Genomic DNA, 17,949 nt, shown 5'->3' with positions numbered 1-17,949 from the left:
AAATAAACGTTTCTTAATTAGATGTTTTGTTTATTATAAATAAATAAAACCTTTAATTCTGGGTATTTATGTATGAGTGTACTTTATAAAATGCAAAAGCCACATATTGAGTTTAACTATCTTTAATCTTAAACCTGATGCTCGAGGGTCACGCCAGAACAAATCCAGCACGACTGTCCCGAAGTTAGCAAACAGTTTACACAATAGCACTACATTAAACTATACCATGGGCACATGATGAGGAGTATACAGTTTTTGCTCACCGTGCTGATGTTTCGTCTTCATCCATGACTTGGACGCACACTTTTCCTGCTGCCTGTTGATAACCCGAAACCTGAGCAGTCCAACACTGAACAGTCGATAACGACATTTATTGACATCAAATTTCATTATCGATTATTATTGATTTAATAGATTAGTTGTTGCAGCCCTACTATAAACCCTTCTATCAGAGCTGGAGTAAATTCAATTTGGATATTCAATCAAATAAAAAAAAAATTATCGTCCTGTAATATTTTAACACGATTGGATACATCATGAAGACATTCCTATTCCCAGTTCAAATATCCATCACAGGACACATATTTGTCTTGTCTGTTGGTCTGTCTTTCTGCCTTGCTATGTATTTATTTAGATCCTTATGTAAAAACTATTATCTCTAGTGTGTCCAGACATTTGACTGCTAGTGAAGAGATAATATTAATGATCAGTGCTCATGGCTTTCAGACTGATCTATGATTTGAACATAATTACTGCCACTGTAAAAGTGTAAGTTTTAGCAGAAAGTTGCACTGGTCCCCTCTATGGGTCAGGATTTTTTTTGTTGTTTACAAAAAGCTATTTATTCCTTCATACATCTTCTCTACAAATCAAAAGACTGTCATCCAACATCATACATTTATTCAACCCGAGAACTCTTGCATACATGTCACGTTAACACAGTCACTCAAATCACACATGTCTAAACTTGATTGTAAAAAAGAAACAACTCAAACATGCTCAAAATAAACAAAGAAGCATTTTATCATCTGTTCTTAAAAATGAAGTGGATCATAGGCCCGAAATCGGTGTGTAACCCAAACGTGTCCCCATTCCTTCAGTATCTCCTTTGTCGGGGGCTGAAGATGGTGCTGGGATCGCTGTCTCGCTCTCTCTCCTTGTCTCTGTCCCGCTGACTGCTGGGAGACGAGCGCTCCTGTTTGGACTTTTCGCTTTTAAAAAGGTCGCGACCCGTCCTGAGGATCTGCTCCTCAAGCTTTTGGTGACGCTTCATATCTGAGAGCACTTTGTCCAGCTGAGCTGTTCGCTTCACTGTGGAACGAGTGGAGGAGCCTAAAAAAAATAAAAAATAAATAAATAAAAAAAAGAAGAGAGTAAATGATCCAATGTCACTAACCACACACTTACAATCACTCTTCTAATAATTTCCTTGTAGAAATGCAGAAAACTGGCAAAGCCAATGTGAATTCTGTCACAACAGGAGGATTAGAGAGCTGTAATGAGCAAGCAAGAAACTCCTGATGAGTACAGTTATAGAAAAATACTCAACAGTAGCTGGTGTGAATGCGACCCGAGGTTCTGTTCACCTACGAATTGACTCCTGAAGCTTTTAGTCCTCATATACCAAATCAACGATCACGTTTTGCTTATGTATATAGACTTTATACTCCTTTCTTTATTCTGTTACTTACAACGGCAACAATACAGTGCACATTAGATATTGCAGTATAACTCATACCTGGTGTTCTGCGCCGGCTAAGGAAAGCGTTCTTGGGAGTCATTGTTTGTTCTTCATCAAAATCGAACTCAGTGGGTGAAGGAGGCCTAAAAACAGAAAACAACCCCGGTCTTTATATTAATATGAATTTTGATATCTCTTTATCAAGCAGATTGACTGTAGAAAAAACACCTAAAAAAAAGCTATAAGCATAATGAGTAATGTGTACTTAAACATGCCTTTATTTTAGTGTTTTACTATTGTTTATTACTCAACTTTATTTTCTTTTATTGGTGTTTTCAATGACTTAACAACTCAGACAGTCTTTTAATCTAAATTTACACAGTGTGCTGGAATAATGCAGAATTAGTCACACGAGTCTCATGACTCTATTCAGCCTGCTGCATTTGTGCACTTGATAAAACTAAAAAGTCTAAAAACTAAAAGTATTAAATGGTGTAATCTGGCTAAAGAATGTTTAACACCGTGTTTAACCGTGAGATTATGGCATTAAGTTTCAATAGTGCCGCTTGCAATTAACTCCAATGTTAAGAGATTTTCACACGTCACTTAGGCCTGGGTTATATGACAATACAATATTGATATTGTATATAAATCACAAATATAAAAAAAATATATGCACACAAAATATATAGATTAATGACATTTGTGAGAAATTTTACATTTATTACCATATACATAATCTTTTTTTTTTGTGTAAATATTTGTATTTTTTTAATACAAAAGACTATTTCAAATACAAATCTTTGTAAATCAATTTATAATAAATTTGTTACATTTAAATAAATAATTATTTATAATAAATAATTATGTAATACTGCTTTATTGCTGGTGTTGTGATATGGTATTTATTAATATGGTATTATTACAGTTGTATGAAAAAACTATTCTGAGTGCTTTCATGCATGAAATGGACAGCCATCTAAATTGTAAAAAGATTTTAGATTGATATAGAGACTAAAAGAAACAATAGAAAACAAAGTGGAAGTTTGCACAGGTTACAATCAGGTCTAATCATGTGCTATTAATTCTAATGTAAGTAAAGAGAAATACAATTCTGCCTCACATTATTATACCTTGCTTACTTTATGTAAAATTGTAAAACCATATCTTAATCAAATTATACTGACATTTTTGCGGAATATATATTTATATCTCTAGAACATTCTGGTCACTGATACAGAATATTAACTATTACGACTGGTAAACACACAATTACCGAATATCATCATCATAAACGGTCACCCACCTGCGCTCACTCTCCTCCTGTTTGTCCGAGTCCGAGTCCTCTCCATCTCTCTCAGGAGAAGGAGTGCGTGGTGGAGTTGGAGGTCTTCGAGGCAGAGGGATCCACTTCAGCTCCAGCATTTCTCCTTTAGCCAGCAGCTCATACAGGCGCTTGATCTCCTCAGGCGGAGGCATCCAGTTTTTAGGGTCCTGCAGCTCCTCATCGCTGTATGTGATTTCCCAATCGTCTACCTCCTGCTGGCTCTTGCCTCCATTGGTCATGTCTTTATCCTCCTTTGTTCCCTCTTTCTGGTTGTCTGTTTCCATAAACTCTTTGTCTTTCTCCTCATCTGAGAGAAATGGAGAATATAAAATGAATCCTGAGGCCTTTGGCCATGATTGGTTTTGACAATCAGGACAATCTACATGTCACCTGTCTGAGATTCAGGTCTCAATTCACCAGGTTGCTTACAGGATTATAGGAAATATCGAGCACTTTAAGTATTAAATGAATGGTGTAAACATTTGAGAGTGCGGAGATAAAAGAAAACACAGAATTTGTTTTTAGTATTAAATGCACTTTTCATGCATGTGGCAACTGAAATCCTACAAACAGCACGTCAAATCTTTCATGTCAATCGGTAAAAAAAAAAAAAAAAAATCGGTCAAAACGTATCAGTGGGACAACTGGGAAGGAGATTGAGAACCATCCTGGATAGGATGGATTCCATCACAGGGAATCCTTCACCATCACACACAATCCTTCACACAGTGAGCCCATACACTGGCATGTTTTTTTGGAAAGTTAGAAGAAATCAAAGAACCCACATGAAACAAAGGGACACATGGACAGGATCAACCTGAGGATCGTGAATCTGTGAGGCTGCAACACAACCGGATGCACCAAGTCACACACTTACTTTAGTTCAATACTGTACAATAACGTATATACGCTATATGGACAAAAGTATTGGGACACCTTAGCAGAGAGTAAAAGCTCTCGAGTGGCCTGTCTTAGAAACAGAAAGACCTCATCCCTATTGAACACCTTCGGGATCATTTGGAATGCTGACTGCACCCCCAGGCCTCCTGACCTCACCTACATCATGACTTTATTATCACCCTTGTGGATGAATGAGCACAAATTTCCACAACCACACTCTAAATTTCCACTAAATTTGCCCATGAACTGTTTACGCTCCTCCCATCTGGCAGACGGTGTAAGAGCCTTTACTGTCACACCAGCAGACCCACGGACGGGTTCTTCCCCTCAGCCGTCTGCCTACTGAACTCTATAAATAAACACTGATCTCTACATCCAACGCAGTCAAAAAAATAAAAAATAATAAAAAAAATAAAAAGATTGCACTGTACATTATGTCTCCATACTGCATACTTGTTTTCCATCATGCCTCTTACTGTTACTGCCTTTTACTGTTGCACACATTTTTATTGTTTTATTTTATTCTTCCTCATGTTGCCTTTTGCACTGTTATGGTCACTTTTCAAATAATTCCCTTCTGGGTTGATCTTAATATTTGCACCTTATATTGTATTATTTGTAAGATATATTGCACCTTTGCACTCCTAAAATACCTACAGATACGTTGAACGTTGAATCGAATCGAATCTAATCTAATCTAATCTAAGTGCAACACTGCATCATCATATCAATTGAAGTCAGACAAGTCGAGGTTTTACGTTGGTTAAGTTTCATTGGAATGTGTGTGTCAGCACAAATGGAATAAAAAAAATGTTTCTTTAAATTTACAGGATTTCATGAATCCTGTATTCGTTTGTGTCCATCTGGGGACAGGTGTCCACACTGGACCTTGTGCTGTAGAATTAATTCAAATGTTGTTTTCATACCCTTTACGTCCTCTGTCGCGTCCTCGGTTTTAGCTGCCTCTTCATTAACTTTGTGTGTGTCCCCTTCTGTGGATTTGTCCTCTTGATCCTTTACAGCCATCACCTCCACTCTGTCTGAGAGCGAGGACTCCGCTTCCTCCACTGCCTGCATCACACCTGTGGACAGGACAGGATGAGACGGGCTGGGACAGGACAGGAAAGGACAGTACAGGATAGTATGAGTTGGGACAGGACAGGATGGTACGAGTTGGGACAGGACAGGACAACACAGGAAAGGAGAGTACAGGATCGGACAAGTTGGGACAGGTCAGGAAAGGACAGTACAGGATGGGATGAGTTGGGACAGGACAGGAAAGGACAGTACAGGATCGGACAAGTTGGGACAGGACAGGAAAGGACAGTACAGGATCGGACAAGTTGGGACAGGACAGGAAAGGACAGTACAGGATGGGACGAGTTGGTACAGGTCAGGAAAGGACAGTACAGGATGGGACGAGGTGAGACAGGACAGGAAAGGACAGTAAAGGATGGGACGAGGTGGGACAGGACAGGACAGGACAGGACAGGGCAGGGCAGGATGGAACAGGGTCAACATATCCCAATGCAGGCAATGCTTATATCTGTCTCTCTCAAACACACTCTCACAGACTCACATAAACACTCATACACACTCTCAGTTATTCTTACACACAGGCTCACACACAGGCTCACACAGGCTCACATACACTCACATACACACATACACACACACACACACACACACACACACACACACACACACACACACACACACACACACACTACTACTGTGTACAACCAGAAAGCGTTATACTTTGAAAATAAATTACTCAGGTGATCTGACGCTGTATCATCCTCTACCATTAACAGACTGGAGATGTTTGCAGAAGATCCCTGGTGAAGAATTCACTTTGCTACATCCGCTTCACAGCTGAATCAGGAGACATGAAAGAAACCCTACCCCTCAGTGTGGAAGTGCACAGTGTGTAATCACCGTACCGAGTTCACATCCAGATCTCCCTGCGTGTTCCGGTGATCAGGATCGCGCAGAAAGTTCACAGAGTAAGAGCTTTATCAGAACCGCTTCTCATTGTTCCTGCTCATTAATGATGGACTGAATGTTTACTTGTCTGCTGAACTCCCGCCGTCTGCGTCATCAAAGGAGGCGATCACGTGACCTCAGCGCCGTCTGCTGTTGGGAGGACCGACATGGCAGCAGAATTGTACTTTCAATTAACTAAAAAAAACTAAACAAAAAACAAAACAATAATCAGGGTTTAAACTGAAATGTGTCGAGCAAAAGATGCTCCAAAACCAAGGTTTGAAAACACAAATAAATACAAATTGCTGTAAATTTACGAAATAAGTATGTGTAATTATATATATATATATATATATATATATATATATATATATATATATATATATATATATATATATATATATATATATATGGACAGCTAAATAAACAGCATAATTTGTCCAAAATATATTTTGTTATAGCTGTTATAGTTATATAAATAATAATATATATATATATATATATATAGCGTTTTAATCAATTCTGCGCGGCCTTTTACGTTGACACACGATTCCCACTTTTTGTCATACCGGAAGTATTTAAACCCCGACCCCATCTTTTTTTCCCACCCAGTAAGTGTTTTGTCTGCTGCGATTGGCTGAAAACATCCAGTCACAGGAACAGCTCAGAAAAGCAGTTTGTTGATTGGACAGTGTCTAATCAATCTAATTTCTAGGGGCGTTTTTTAATAGGAATACAGGTGGGTAAGAAATAATACCAGTTTGTCGGTGTTTAGTTGGACTTGAAGTGGACCCAGTTTGGATTGGAGATGAGTTTTGAGTGGCCTTGGCAGTACAATTTCCCCCCGTTTTTCACGTAAGTACACGAAGCCGGTGAATAACCCTGAAAATAGCTGCAGATTCAAAAATACACGTGGCTTTGTAGCACGAGTGAATGATTTGTTATAACAGAGAGGAGACTTGATAGTTTCTTTATCAGGCCGAGTGTCAATCAGCAGCCTACGCCCTATGTAGGTGCACTCGGACAAGTGTGAATTGAAGACTTGGCACGCTGAAGTGTAGTGCACTACATGTGTAAGAATGGGTTATTTGGGATTGAGCCCGAGTGCTTGGTCAGGGCTACGGAAGTGAGTGAGGGAGCGTTAGCATGATATAATGTGTAACTTGTCAGAACACTGGGATGTTCTACAGATGTGTCTCAGTGGATATATGAGCTTTTGAAGTGAAGTGTAGTAGCCAGATGTGGCTCAACCCCTGTATGATTACAAATTGGATAAGCTTCAGGGGCTGAGTGAATTAGTGGATAGTGGAGAACTTTCACTGCATAGTGCAGGTCAATAGCAACGAAATGTAGTAGAGCATCTACCAGAAGAGCAAACTAACAAGTGCAAATAAAGACTCTTGGCGCACACACAAACAGTTTCACAGTATCACAACCCTCACATTTCAGCAACCATTTTAGTATATCATATTGTATAGCAGTACAGATTTACTGTCCTCTGAAAATAACTCAACATACAGCCATTATTGTCTAAATAACTGGAAACAAAAGTGAGTGCACCCTAAGTGATAACAGCTGTATGTCGTGTAACCATGCAAAGCCACACACAACATTTGGTGCTTTGAGTACAATTCTCTCATACTGACCACTGGATGTTCAACATGGCACCTCATGGCAAAGAACTCTTTGAGGATTTGAGAATCAGAACCATTGCTTCATTTCAGAATACTTGAACAAATGTCTTTCTTCCGCAATATCTGGAATTGTCAGGATTTTCTCCTCTCAAGAAAAATTCTTGAAGATGTACATAGTACAAGAAAGAATTCAGATCGCTAGACTGACGTAAAAACCGCGATTTTGCACATTCTCTTCATTTCTTAGCATTTCTCTCAGATGCACTGCTGCAAGGAGTGTCTGTATACAGTGGAGTTTCCTTTCAATCAGATTTCATCTGTCGCATGATGTTTTGCCGGGGTCAAAATCTGCCATAAGTCCTTCATAAATCAGTACTGCAGACACCTTGTAGCGTAAAATGCATGAGATTGAAGCCGTTATTTCATTTCATCAATCAGAGTTCAAGGCCCTCTAGCAGGCGTCCAATAGCATCAACCTTTGATTGAATGGTGCTTTGATTGGATCGCACTAGTCAGAGCTTGCAAACCGCATCTCAAGCAAACTGCAGAAGTGCAAATATATTTGTGTGGATTTGATAGCTTTTTTTTTTTTATCCCACAATGGCTGACAGAAGAGAAGAAATTGTTTAAAATTTGGTCGCAGGTTCATGTACAAGAACATTTACAAGATGGACAAAAGAAAAAGTTCTTTCCTGTAGAATTTGCACAAAAAACAATCTATTTGCCTTAATATAAAATCCCCCAAAAAACTATAATGCGCAGAAAAAAAACGCTCTGAAATCCGGAGTTATTTATATATATGAATTAATATTGATGCTTCTTCTAGAGATGATGTATGTGGCTTATAGTAGCTGTGGCTACTGAAAGGAAACTTGTTAAATTGTGTCAATTGGGTTTCTTACTTTAGTAATGGCCTTTCTTCTTACTGTATGAGATACTTGATTCTAATGCAGCACTCAGTTAAACTGTGTTTTTGTATAATATTGAGGGTTTCTATAGTCGTGGAGTCATAATGATGGTATTAAGAGGTTGATTGATTCAGGACACCAATGGCCCCCCACTGATGATTTAGAATTTTCAAAATGTACAGAGCGAATCAGAACTACATGATGATTACTGACAGGAGAATCAGCAAATCTGTAATTCAAACAGAGCTGTATAATCCACTAAACAAACCATAAATGTATACTTTCTGTGTGATGTTTCTTAGACTGCAGCCCAATGCTGAAACCAGGCAGAAGCAGCTTGCGGCCTGGTGCTCGCTGGTGCTCTCATACTGCCGCCATCGGAAGCTCTACACTGTGGACGTGCTGGAGGTGCAGGAGAGCCCCATGTTCAACAACAAGAAGATCGAAAGTATCCTTTCTTACTCAACCTCAACCCCTGAGCAATATACCCAAACATTTTGCACACAATTATATGGATTTCCTTTCATTAGCTGGAACCTATGGCTCTGAACACGTTCCAGAATCGCAATTTGTCAAAAACGAAAACATGGTTTGCCAATGTCAAGAACTCGTGCTTCCCACACAGAGTTCCAGCATCAACCTTTTTGAAGATCTTTAGGATGGACTGAAACACCCACTGCACCCCAGACCTCCTCAGCTGACATTCATCTAACTAATCTCACTAATGCACTCGTGGCTGTATGAACACTAATCCTTCCCAGAACAGTGGAGGTTATTGTTCCGGCAAAGAGAGGGATAAATCCTGATTTTAATGTTCACTAATCACATATGAGAGTGTTGGTCAGGTGTCCACAAACCTCCAGCAAAATAGTCCCTGATAGCTACCAATTGTGTAGGGTGAGAAGTGCATTCTTCCACTGAGACGAATAAAGTCTTCCGAAATGCATATTGCTGCTCATGTGACTCAAATCATATGACCAGCCACTGTGATGTAAGTGAGAGAGCCTGGGCTCTTAAAGGGAGGAAGATACATTTAATATTAAATGAAAAATTTAATAAATTGTGGTCACTGTTAGCAAAGCCAATAATCTTTTTTAGAAATCATACAAAATGCCAGTGTAGTGGTTTTTCATTCTTACACCAGGAGTCAGCACTGACAAACAAATTACAATGGAACCCGGTTATCTCGCCCTCGGTTACCTTGACAACCCTATTAAGTCGACGTTTTCGAAGTGGAACCGCCAAATTTTCGCTTTTTCTAAGCATTTTTTATCGGTTATGTCTACTTTTTTTATGTCGCCGAACCCTAATATCTCGAGCACAATGGGGGAAAAATTTGCCATTTAACGTCGGTTATCTCGGTGCAGCCGCAGAAGAACTCGCGGAAGTGGCGGAAAATCAAGCCTTACAGATGCTACAGGTGTTGTATACTGGTGAATCTCTGCTGTTAGTTAGTGCTAGTGTTCGTACTGTTAGTAGGGGCGCGGCGCGGCGCGGCTTTGTGAAGAAAAGCGCAGCCGTTGAGAGAGTGCCGGTGGGAAGGCACGTACCGGGATACGCATGAGCGATAACAACGACCGACGTGAACCAACATATACCAACAATAATGGACAGTGAGAGTGTGGAAGTTTAAATAGGAGCTGGTGATGATGATGATAAACGAGCACCATATGTGCGCGATTGAAGCCGGGCGCTTTAGAGAAAGCGGCCGAGAAAACACCTGACACGCTGAAGGGGGCCGAAGGGGGCGTGGCAGGTGGATTCCTGACAGATAAACATGTACTGTATGTATTTTTATAGCATGCCTTCATCAAACAAATCGCGGCAACGCTGTTGTGTAAAAAAACCCTTCAAAAACACGTGCATGCACATTCTCATTTATTAACGCACATCATGTACATAAAGAAATTTTAAGCACGTTAATATATTGCTGCCATTTTCATTTTCGTTTATCTCGATCATCGGTTACCTCGATGGTTTTTGGCGACCCCCTAGGACATCGACATAACCGGGTTCCACTGTATATCTTTCACTTGTGTAAATAAACTTTTACAATGACACATTAATCATAAATTGATTAAGTAATGGTTTATTGTGAACCCCCTAACATTTGAAAATGGAGATGAATTCTCTCTGTATAAATGCTTTCTGAAACCTTTCTGCATATTCACTTTGACTTCAGTTGTTCAGGAAAACTTTCCGTCGAGGCCATACAAGTCGTTTTTGAGGAACTGAGGAAAAAAGGTGAGCCTAATGTGCCAGTAATCCCCAGCCTGATATATATTTCCTCTAAACACTTTCTAACATCAACAACGTCCCAAAGAACAAAAAAAAAAACAGCACCGTCACTGTTGCTTCTGACCACAGGGAACCTGGAATGGATGGACAAAAACAAAGCACGCAGTTTAATCATGTGGCGAAGACCTGAGGAATGGGGGAAGCTGATTTATCAATGGGTGAGGTTTCCAGTGTTTACACACAACATTCAGAATCACATTCACGGTTTAGCTTTTAGATATTTTAGGATTCTGACTGCTTACTACAGCGAGACACCTGAAAATAAGAGGACAATGTACTGCAGATCTTTTTAAGGTATTAGCATGGATTTATCGATCTGCCATCATATGTGAGAATTTTATGGTCATTTCTTTTTTCCTCTGCTGCTTTAATTTGATGTTTGTGCCTCTGCACATTAACATTGGATTTTAAAGTAACAGGTTTTAAATACACCGTTCCAATAAACTGTACAATATGAAGTTTTTTTATTTTTATGAAATGCTAAAGTATTTTATAGTATATATAATCTCATGTATAATAACTACTTTCCCTTGTGGACATCTAACCATTACAGACGATTTAGTCATCTCTAAGCTTTTATATATATATATATATATATATATATATATATATATATATATATATATATATATATATATATATATATATATATATATATAATATAAATTGATCAGGGTTCTGATCAGAAGTCCAACATCTTAACTGCTAAATCATCACTAACCAATAAATTCTTTGGAGCATGGCTGTGGGGATTTGTGATCATTCGTCTGCAAGAGCATTAGTGGGGGCAGGTGAGAAGGTCTGGAGTTTGGCCATTGTTCCAGTTTATTCCAAAGCTGTTTAATGGAGTCCAGGTCATGGTGTGGGACACTTATTCTTCAACAACCTCTGCAAATCAAGACTTTAAACCATAATCTACAGCATCCAAAGATGTTGTACACAATTCAAATAAGTTCCACGAATCAAATATGTGGCAACAGTTTGCAAGAAAACTAATGTTCAGGTTTCCAAAGACTTTTGGCAAAAGAATGTGTTTTAGTTTTCATCTAGAATTATTCCTTTATGGAAGAAAATATGTGAGGAAAGTTTAGTATTAAACTGTTAATAGTGTGTGTATTTTGAAAATATAAAAAAACATTTTTTCCAAGCTGCACAGTCATTTTGGAATGAGGCAACTTTACTTTTTAAATCATAGAGACGCTGATTTACTCTTTGTGCTGTTGGTTTAAAAAAAAATGATATTCAGATGAGGATGTTCTGCGATGTGCTGTGATACCATGTTGTATGATTATTATGTACGCACTGACAATTTGTATGGGCTTCCTTTTTATTGCTTTTAGGTGTCTAAAAATGGCATGGTCAACTCCGTGTTTACACTTTATGAGCTTTCTAATGGCGATGACACAGAAACTGAAGGTATGTATGAGGTTTGTGATTTTTATTTTTATTTATTTTTTTAACAAAATAATGGAATTCCTGCCAGTTGTGATGAATAGGTTTTATGAAAGTGGGCACATTTTAAGATTTTAAAAAATTTATTTCAAGAATTTCAAGAATATATTTTTGTAACTAGCTGACTAGGATTAAATGTAGGATGTTTTCTTGTGGCATTACTATCTAAAAAGCTTGGTCTTTAATACAGGTAGTCCCCAAGATATGATGGTTTGACCTTTTTTTCGATCTTACGATGACTATAGTGATAACGACAAAATTGTAAAAAAATGTTCAGTGTAGCAGTGTGTAGTACGATACGATCCGATGCTGTCTGGATGTACGCATCTTGTGAGATGCTTTACAGCGGTCAACAGAGTTCAGTTGTCTCAGTCAGAGCTCGTATTTTTTCTGTGTTTTCATGTTTCAAAGCCAATTTTTTTGTCTCTCTCTTTATTATTTGCATCCCAGGACACTGAAAGAGAGTGTGTCTGCCTCTGCCTCCCACTCACGAAACCGGCACTTGCCCAGGCGTCCGCTGATACATACATATATACACTATAGTTTCGTGTAAATTGCTCCGTTTTGCCAAATTATGTACTGTATTTGTTAAATTATTAACCAATTACAGAATACTGCCCCATACTGATCACCATATTTTAAGACTCTTGGGTAGGCTAGGCCATGTCTCAACATACAATATTATTAAGTTACTCTGCGCTCATCTGTACGCATCTCCATTGTAAGTCAGAGTCTACCTTTTTTTGATCTGTTTTATTTCTGTTTGCCCAGCAGGGGGCTCACAGCCCACTTCTTTCCCATAAGCCTGCATACCATCCACTAAACACCAGTCATACTTTAGATACATAAACCCAACAGTACTTTGACTAATCTCATATCAGAATTGGTGCAATGAAATAATTCATTAATTCATACTGATTGAATGTTTAATCAGTTGATTTCTGTTGCTCCTGGCAAAACGAAACACCGGAGTACTGTGAGACAGGGTTAAAGTAAAATCAGGGTTTTTTCTCTTGCTTTTTTTCCCAATGCAGGAAGTACAGCCTAATTTCATCCAATTGCAATGACTTTAAAGAGATAAGATTTGTTGGTACTTAGGGCTTGACTTCCCCAGGACTCTTGTTATAGAGCATTTACATTACAAATGATAAAATCTTGCAAATTCGAATTTGCTGGAGTGGAAGTTCAGCACAGTAGTGACAGAGACAGAGCTATGAGGATCATTTAATGAATTACTTAAAAAAAAAAAAAAAAAAAAAAAAGTAACAGCTCGGCAGTAGGAAGCACGTGGATAAAAATAAATCAGAGGGTGATGGTTAGTGTGGATTTTTTTATCAATGTAAGTGTTATTTCTTACCGGAATGTGTGAATGTTCAGTTGGTGGGATGGGCAGGGCTGCAGCAGGTACAGTTTTTTACAGATCGTAGTGATTAGGATGGAATGTACTGTACATAGGGATGGTCCTTGTGAGCGTTGTTCATTAACCATCTGATCTTACTAAGTTACACAAAGCTTATTTTAACAAGGAGCAGCAGAGCCTTTTTTTTTTTTCTAATTTATTCGGAGCAATGATGATACTGGTTCTTGTGTAAGTTACTTTATAACCAAAGCATTAGAATGAGAATGTGTCCATTAATATTCACTATGTGATTTGCCTTTCATTTGGGAGTTTTGTCAGAGCTTGTGTTTTTAAAAATTCTGAACAATATGTCTCATTAGAATTGAGAATTCATCAGTTGTATTGAGATAATAACTAAAACCTTTGCATGTCTTTTATAAAGCACAATGAAGCTATACAAATCTAATAAATATGAATTGGACTCTTTTTTAAAATCAATAATGCTTAAAGATCATGTACTGTAGGACATGAAAGTGATTAACGGTGCACTTCGTTTCCCAGAGTTCCACGGACTGGAGGAGTGCATGCTGCTGCGTGCATTACAGGCCCTGCAGACTGAAGGCAAAGCAGAGGTCATCACGATGGATGATGGGAAAGGAGTCAAATTCTTCTGATTTACCAAATCACATTTTTTCCGGACAGTGTTCAGATGTTTTAAGCCCTGTCTGAACTTTTTTGATCTACTGGGCTAGGCGCTCTGGTGGAAGGGCTTTAGGGTTTGGATTTCCTGACACAGATTAAGTAGGATTTTCAAATGCAGAATCCTTAAAAAAAACAGAAAAAAAAAAAAGTCTTAAGGTGTGACTGAAAAAAGCAGCCCAAAAGCATCATAGCACTCCATTACTTAACTGTTGCATTGAAAGTCATAACTGTGTAGATAAACTTAAGTACATTCATAATTATTTTGCTGGACCCATTCTGAATTGGTGATTGTTACATCTGACAAAGTAGAGATGACTTGCATGCCTTCAGTGAGTTTGATGTAGGATTTCTCTGCCAATGCGCATGTATGTATGTATGTATGTATGTATGTATGTATGTGCATTGGGAGAGGAATTCAAGTAGAATGAGAGCCTGCCAGAATTTACAGCACAAAATAATTACACTATTCAAAATACACACAAAAAAAAATTATATATATATATATATATATATATATATATATATATATATATATATATATATATATATATATATATATATATATATATATATATAATTATACATACTTATTTTTTGCTGTAAATTCTGGCAGATTCTCATCTTACTTGAATATCTCGTGTGTGATATCACAAAACCTGAAATTCTAACCGGGAGTCAACCTGATGCTTCCCTTCCAAGGCACATGAGGATACCAATTGACCGTATGCCACTTCTGGCAGTCTGGTTGCTGAAACTTTCCAGTAGCACTATTCTTCTTGTTTGTGTCTCCAGCCACCTTTTATACCATGATTATACTGTACAAATAAATAAGAGGGGTTTTCTTTTCTCGTGTGTTTTTTTGTTTGATCATCAAAAGCAAAGACAAATCTTGATGAGATCAGTCTGTAAATCATGAAATATACTGGGTTTTTTTTCTGGTTTTATTTTATTTTTTTGCAAATTATATATTATTACAAGAGTGCCCTACTGGGTTTCTCAGACTGAGAGAATTATTTTTTTTTTTTATGTCTAAAATATTTTCCTTTTCCTGGGGTTGAGAGATTTTTTCTATTGTTCCACTGTATTGGTGTTTTCTCTAGGTTAGGTTTGGGGCTGCCCAATGTGAAAAATAAAAACTGTGTAAAAATGACCAAAAATGAATGAAAATTTGGGAGAACAGCTGGTTGATGTCAATTCCAATGGCATAAAAATGAACAAGTGACAAGTTGAGTCATACAAGATTGTTTAAAAATCGAATCATTCCTGATGTCTAGCATTGGGTTAATGTGCATACCAACAGCTTGTGAGTCTGGATTTTGCTGTGCTGTAAATTATAGACGTTGCTGCGAGTGAGTTGCACTTTTCCGTGTGCACACTTGAATCAACCGCTTTTAAAGCATATGTAATGTTAAAAAAAAAGCATACACTGTAAATCATGTCAGATATTTTTTCAGCTTTAATATGATATAACAGCCAACCACAAAAATTCTAGTAAGAACTTTAAAGAGATGTTTTGAGCGAGACAGAAAAACAATGTTGTATAGGCTTGCACTCCCTACATAAAATGACAATCTCTTGTATGCTTTACACTTGAGGTAGGGTAGCTAGACTGAACCCTTATTCAAATCATTTGGCAAAATATATTATGGTGTGATGAGACCCAGGGGATCCCTTGGGATATAATTCTCAAAACAAGACATTATCATCAACAGAAGTATGGTGGTGCCAGTATCATGTGATGTGATGTGCCAGTGGTGATGGACCGGTTGATGGACAAGGTCAGACACTAGTCTCCATGGACTATGATGTTTGTGGATGATATTGTTTGTGGTGAGAGTAGGGAGCAGGTTGAGAAGAGCCTGGAGAGGTGGAGGTACATGCTGGAGAGAAGGGGAATGAAAGTCAGTAGGACTTAGACAGAGTACATGTGTGTAAATGAGAGGGAGGGCAGTGGAGTGGTGCAGTTGCAGGAAGAAAAGTTGGAGGAGTTCAGGTACCTGGGGTCAACAGTGGAAAGTAATGGAGGGTGTGTTAAATAAGTGAAGAAACGAGTGCAGGCAGGGTGGAGTGGGTGGAGAAGAATGATAGGAGTGATTTGTGATAGAAGATTATCTGCAAGAGTGAAAGGGAAAGTTTATAGGACTGTGGTGAGACCTGTTGTATGGTTTAGAGACAGTGGCAATAGACAGGAGGTGGAGCTGGAGGTAGCAGAGCTGAAGATGTTGAGGTTTTTGTTGGGAGTGATGAGGATGGACAGGATTAGAAATGAGCTTATTAGAGGGACAGCGCATGTGGGACGTTTTGGAGATGGTTTGGACATGTGCAGAGGAGGGACATGGGGTATATTGGTAGGAGAATGTTGAGGATGGAGCCACCAAGAAGGAGGAAAAGAGGAAGACCAAAGAGGTTCATGGATGTGGTGAGGGTAGACATGCAGGTAGTAGTGAAAGGGGCAGATGTAAAGGACAGGGGGGTATGGAGATGGATGATCCGCTGTGGCGACCATTAATAAATGAAGCCAAAAAAAGAAGAAGGTTGTCAAGATCATTTAAAAACAAATTGCACACAACTGTAAATTGCACATAACTGTAGTGTCGCATTCTGAGTGATTAAACGTTACGTGGTTGCGCCCTCTGTTGTAGATTAAGATGTAATACAGCACAAACCTGCACTTAACACTCCTATATACTACTATCTTAACACCACTGATGCACCATAAACTAAAATATTATTCATATTTTATTTATTTTTAATACTTTTATAACAGACATTTTAGAGCAAATTAGGGCACCATTTAAGAACCTATGGAACTTCACAAATTAGCCATTTGCTTGTTGTTGCTGATGGTAACAACAAGTTAATCTAACTTTAAATCTAAGTAAATTAATTATTTGAACTATAATGACGTTGCACAAGTTGTGGCGTTTCTGTGTCTAAATCAACTGCTTTTTTGAGTCCAACACAAGAATCACGTGGTGCTTTATTTGTGTTAGACCCTCTTTCACTGTTTGTAATTATTAATGAACATACAATGAAACCACAAAAAAATCATTTGCAGAAGTAGAGCAGTACAGTTAATGCTGTAAAAACATCAGGGCAATGCAGTTTCATGCTGCAACAGACTACTGATTTTGTAGTTTCTGCATTAACAATGTCACAAATTGTTTCTTGCAGCATGAATAGGAAGTTAATCCAAGGAAGCTGATTTTTAAAGAATCTTATCAGAATGCAGTGCTGCTCTGAAATACACTGTTAAAACGGTTAAAAGTGATGGGGAATCCAGCAGGAAATTAAATAACAGGGTAAGTAGACAAGGATTTTGACACAGTAGCTTAAAATTAGCTTCAATAGGTTTGGTATTTCATTTTGCACACATCTATATAAGTTCATCTACAAGTTTTTTAAAATAGAAAGCCAGTGGTAACATCTATCTAGGAATCTCCCTGTGATGGTAAGCGGAAGAACCTATGAGAGAGACCAGACTCAGATGGAAACCCATCCTCGTCTGGGTGGCACCGAATGTCCATTCATAGTTTTATCTTTGTTGAGGAGTGCTGTTCAGTAATGGATGTTTAAATGAAGAACTGTTCATGCAAACTGCTGTCCTCAGCTATTGTATCGAAGTGTTTATATTAATTACAATCCAAATCTATCCTCAGTTGTACTTTTGTCCACATTGTGTATAATGCTCAAGGCTTTTAGAAATGTTTTATCTTAGGGTC

General features: G+C 38.2%; 2 protein-coding genes across 8 annotated transcripts; one reads left to right on the top strand and one right to left on the bottom strand.

Annotated features, from left to right (window-relative positions):
- Window positions 1-883: 883 nt before the first annotated feature.
- pagr1 (PAXIP1 associated glutamate-rich protein 1) lies at window positions 884-6,039 on the bottom strand. Of its 7 annotated transcripts, none has more exons than XM_046854411.1 (5): window positions 5,667-6,039; window positions 4,835-5,016; window positions 2,988-3,315; window positions 1,739-1,824; window positions 884-1,332 (listed from the first exon to the last, which is right to left on the bottom strand). In XM_046854411.1, the coding sequence occupies exons 1-5, from the start codon at window positions 5,714-5,716 to the stop codon at window positions 1,097-1,099; spliced, it is 882 nt and encodes a 293-aa protein (XP_046710367.1). In that variant the 5' UTR covers window positions 5,717-6,039; the 3' UTR covers window positions 884-1,096. The 7 variants fall into 7 exon arrangements, with proteins under 7 accessions (XP_046710367.1, XP_046710368.1, XP_046710370.1 ...); XM_046854412.1 differs by having other exon boundaries at window positions 4,835-4,990; window positions 5,683-6,036; XM_046854414.1 differs by having other exon boundaries at window positions 4,835-4,990; window positions 5,667-6,035.
- Window positions 6,040-6,592: 553 nt separating this feature from the next.
- On the top strand, window positions 6,593-15,073 carry vps25 (vacuolar protein sorting 25 homolog). The gene is made up of 6 exons (XM_046854418.1): window positions 6,593-6,749; window positions 8,739-8,884; window positions 10,627-10,680; window positions 10,804-10,892; window positions 12,075-12,150; window positions 14,087-15,073. The coding sequence occupies exons 1-6, from the start codon at window positions 6,703-6,705 to the stop codon at window positions 14,197-14,199; spliced, it is 525 nt and encodes a 174-aa protein (XP_046710374.1). The 5' UTR covers window positions 6,593-6,702; the 3' UTR covers window positions 14,200-15,073.
- Window positions 15,074-17,949: the final 2,876 nt, after the last annotated feature.

The sequence above is a fragment of the Silurus meridionalis genome, chromosome 7, assembly GCF_014805685.1.
Source record: "Silurus meridionalis isolate SWU-2019-XX chromosome 7, ASM1480568v1, whole genome shotgun sequence".
NCBI classification, from domain to species: Eukaryota; Metazoa; Chordata; class Actinopteri; order Siluriformes; family Siluridae; genus Silurus; species Silurus meridionalis.
Note: the sequence above shows the minus strand (reverse complement) of the source record. Positions and strands in the feature narration are given on the sequence as shown.

What these genes read in the sequence shown, in the direction of transcription:
- pagr1 (XM_046854411.1), bottom strand. Translation starts at nt 5,716, where the DNA reads ATGGTAGAGGATGATACAGCGTCAGATCACCTGAGTAATTTATTTTCA. An exon ending in CTGAGTAATTTATTTTCAAA is followed by an intron (nt 5,017 to 5,666) that starts GTATAACGCTTT and finishes GTCCTGTCCCAG; the next exon opens with CCCGTCTCATCCTGTCCTGT. An exon ending in CGCGACAGAGGACGTAAAGG is followed by an intron (nt 3,316 to 4,834) that starts GTATGAAAACAA and finishes CATTTCTCTCAG; the next exon opens with ATGAGGAGAAAGACAAAGAG.
- vps25 (XM_046854418.1), top strand. Translation starts at nt 6,703, where the DNA reads ATGAGTTTTGAGTGGCCTTGGCAGTACAATTTCCCCCCGTTTTTCAC. An exon ending in AATTTCCCCCCGTTTTTCAC is followed by an intron (nt 6,750 to 8,738) that starts GTAAGTACACGA and finishes GATGTTTCTTAG; the next exon opens with ACTGCAGCCCAATGCTGAAA. An exon ending in CAACAACAAGAAGATCGAAA is followed by an intron (nt 8,885 to 10,626) that starts GTATCCTTTCTT and finishes TCAGTTGTTCAG; the next exon opens with GAAAACTTTCCGTCGAGGCC.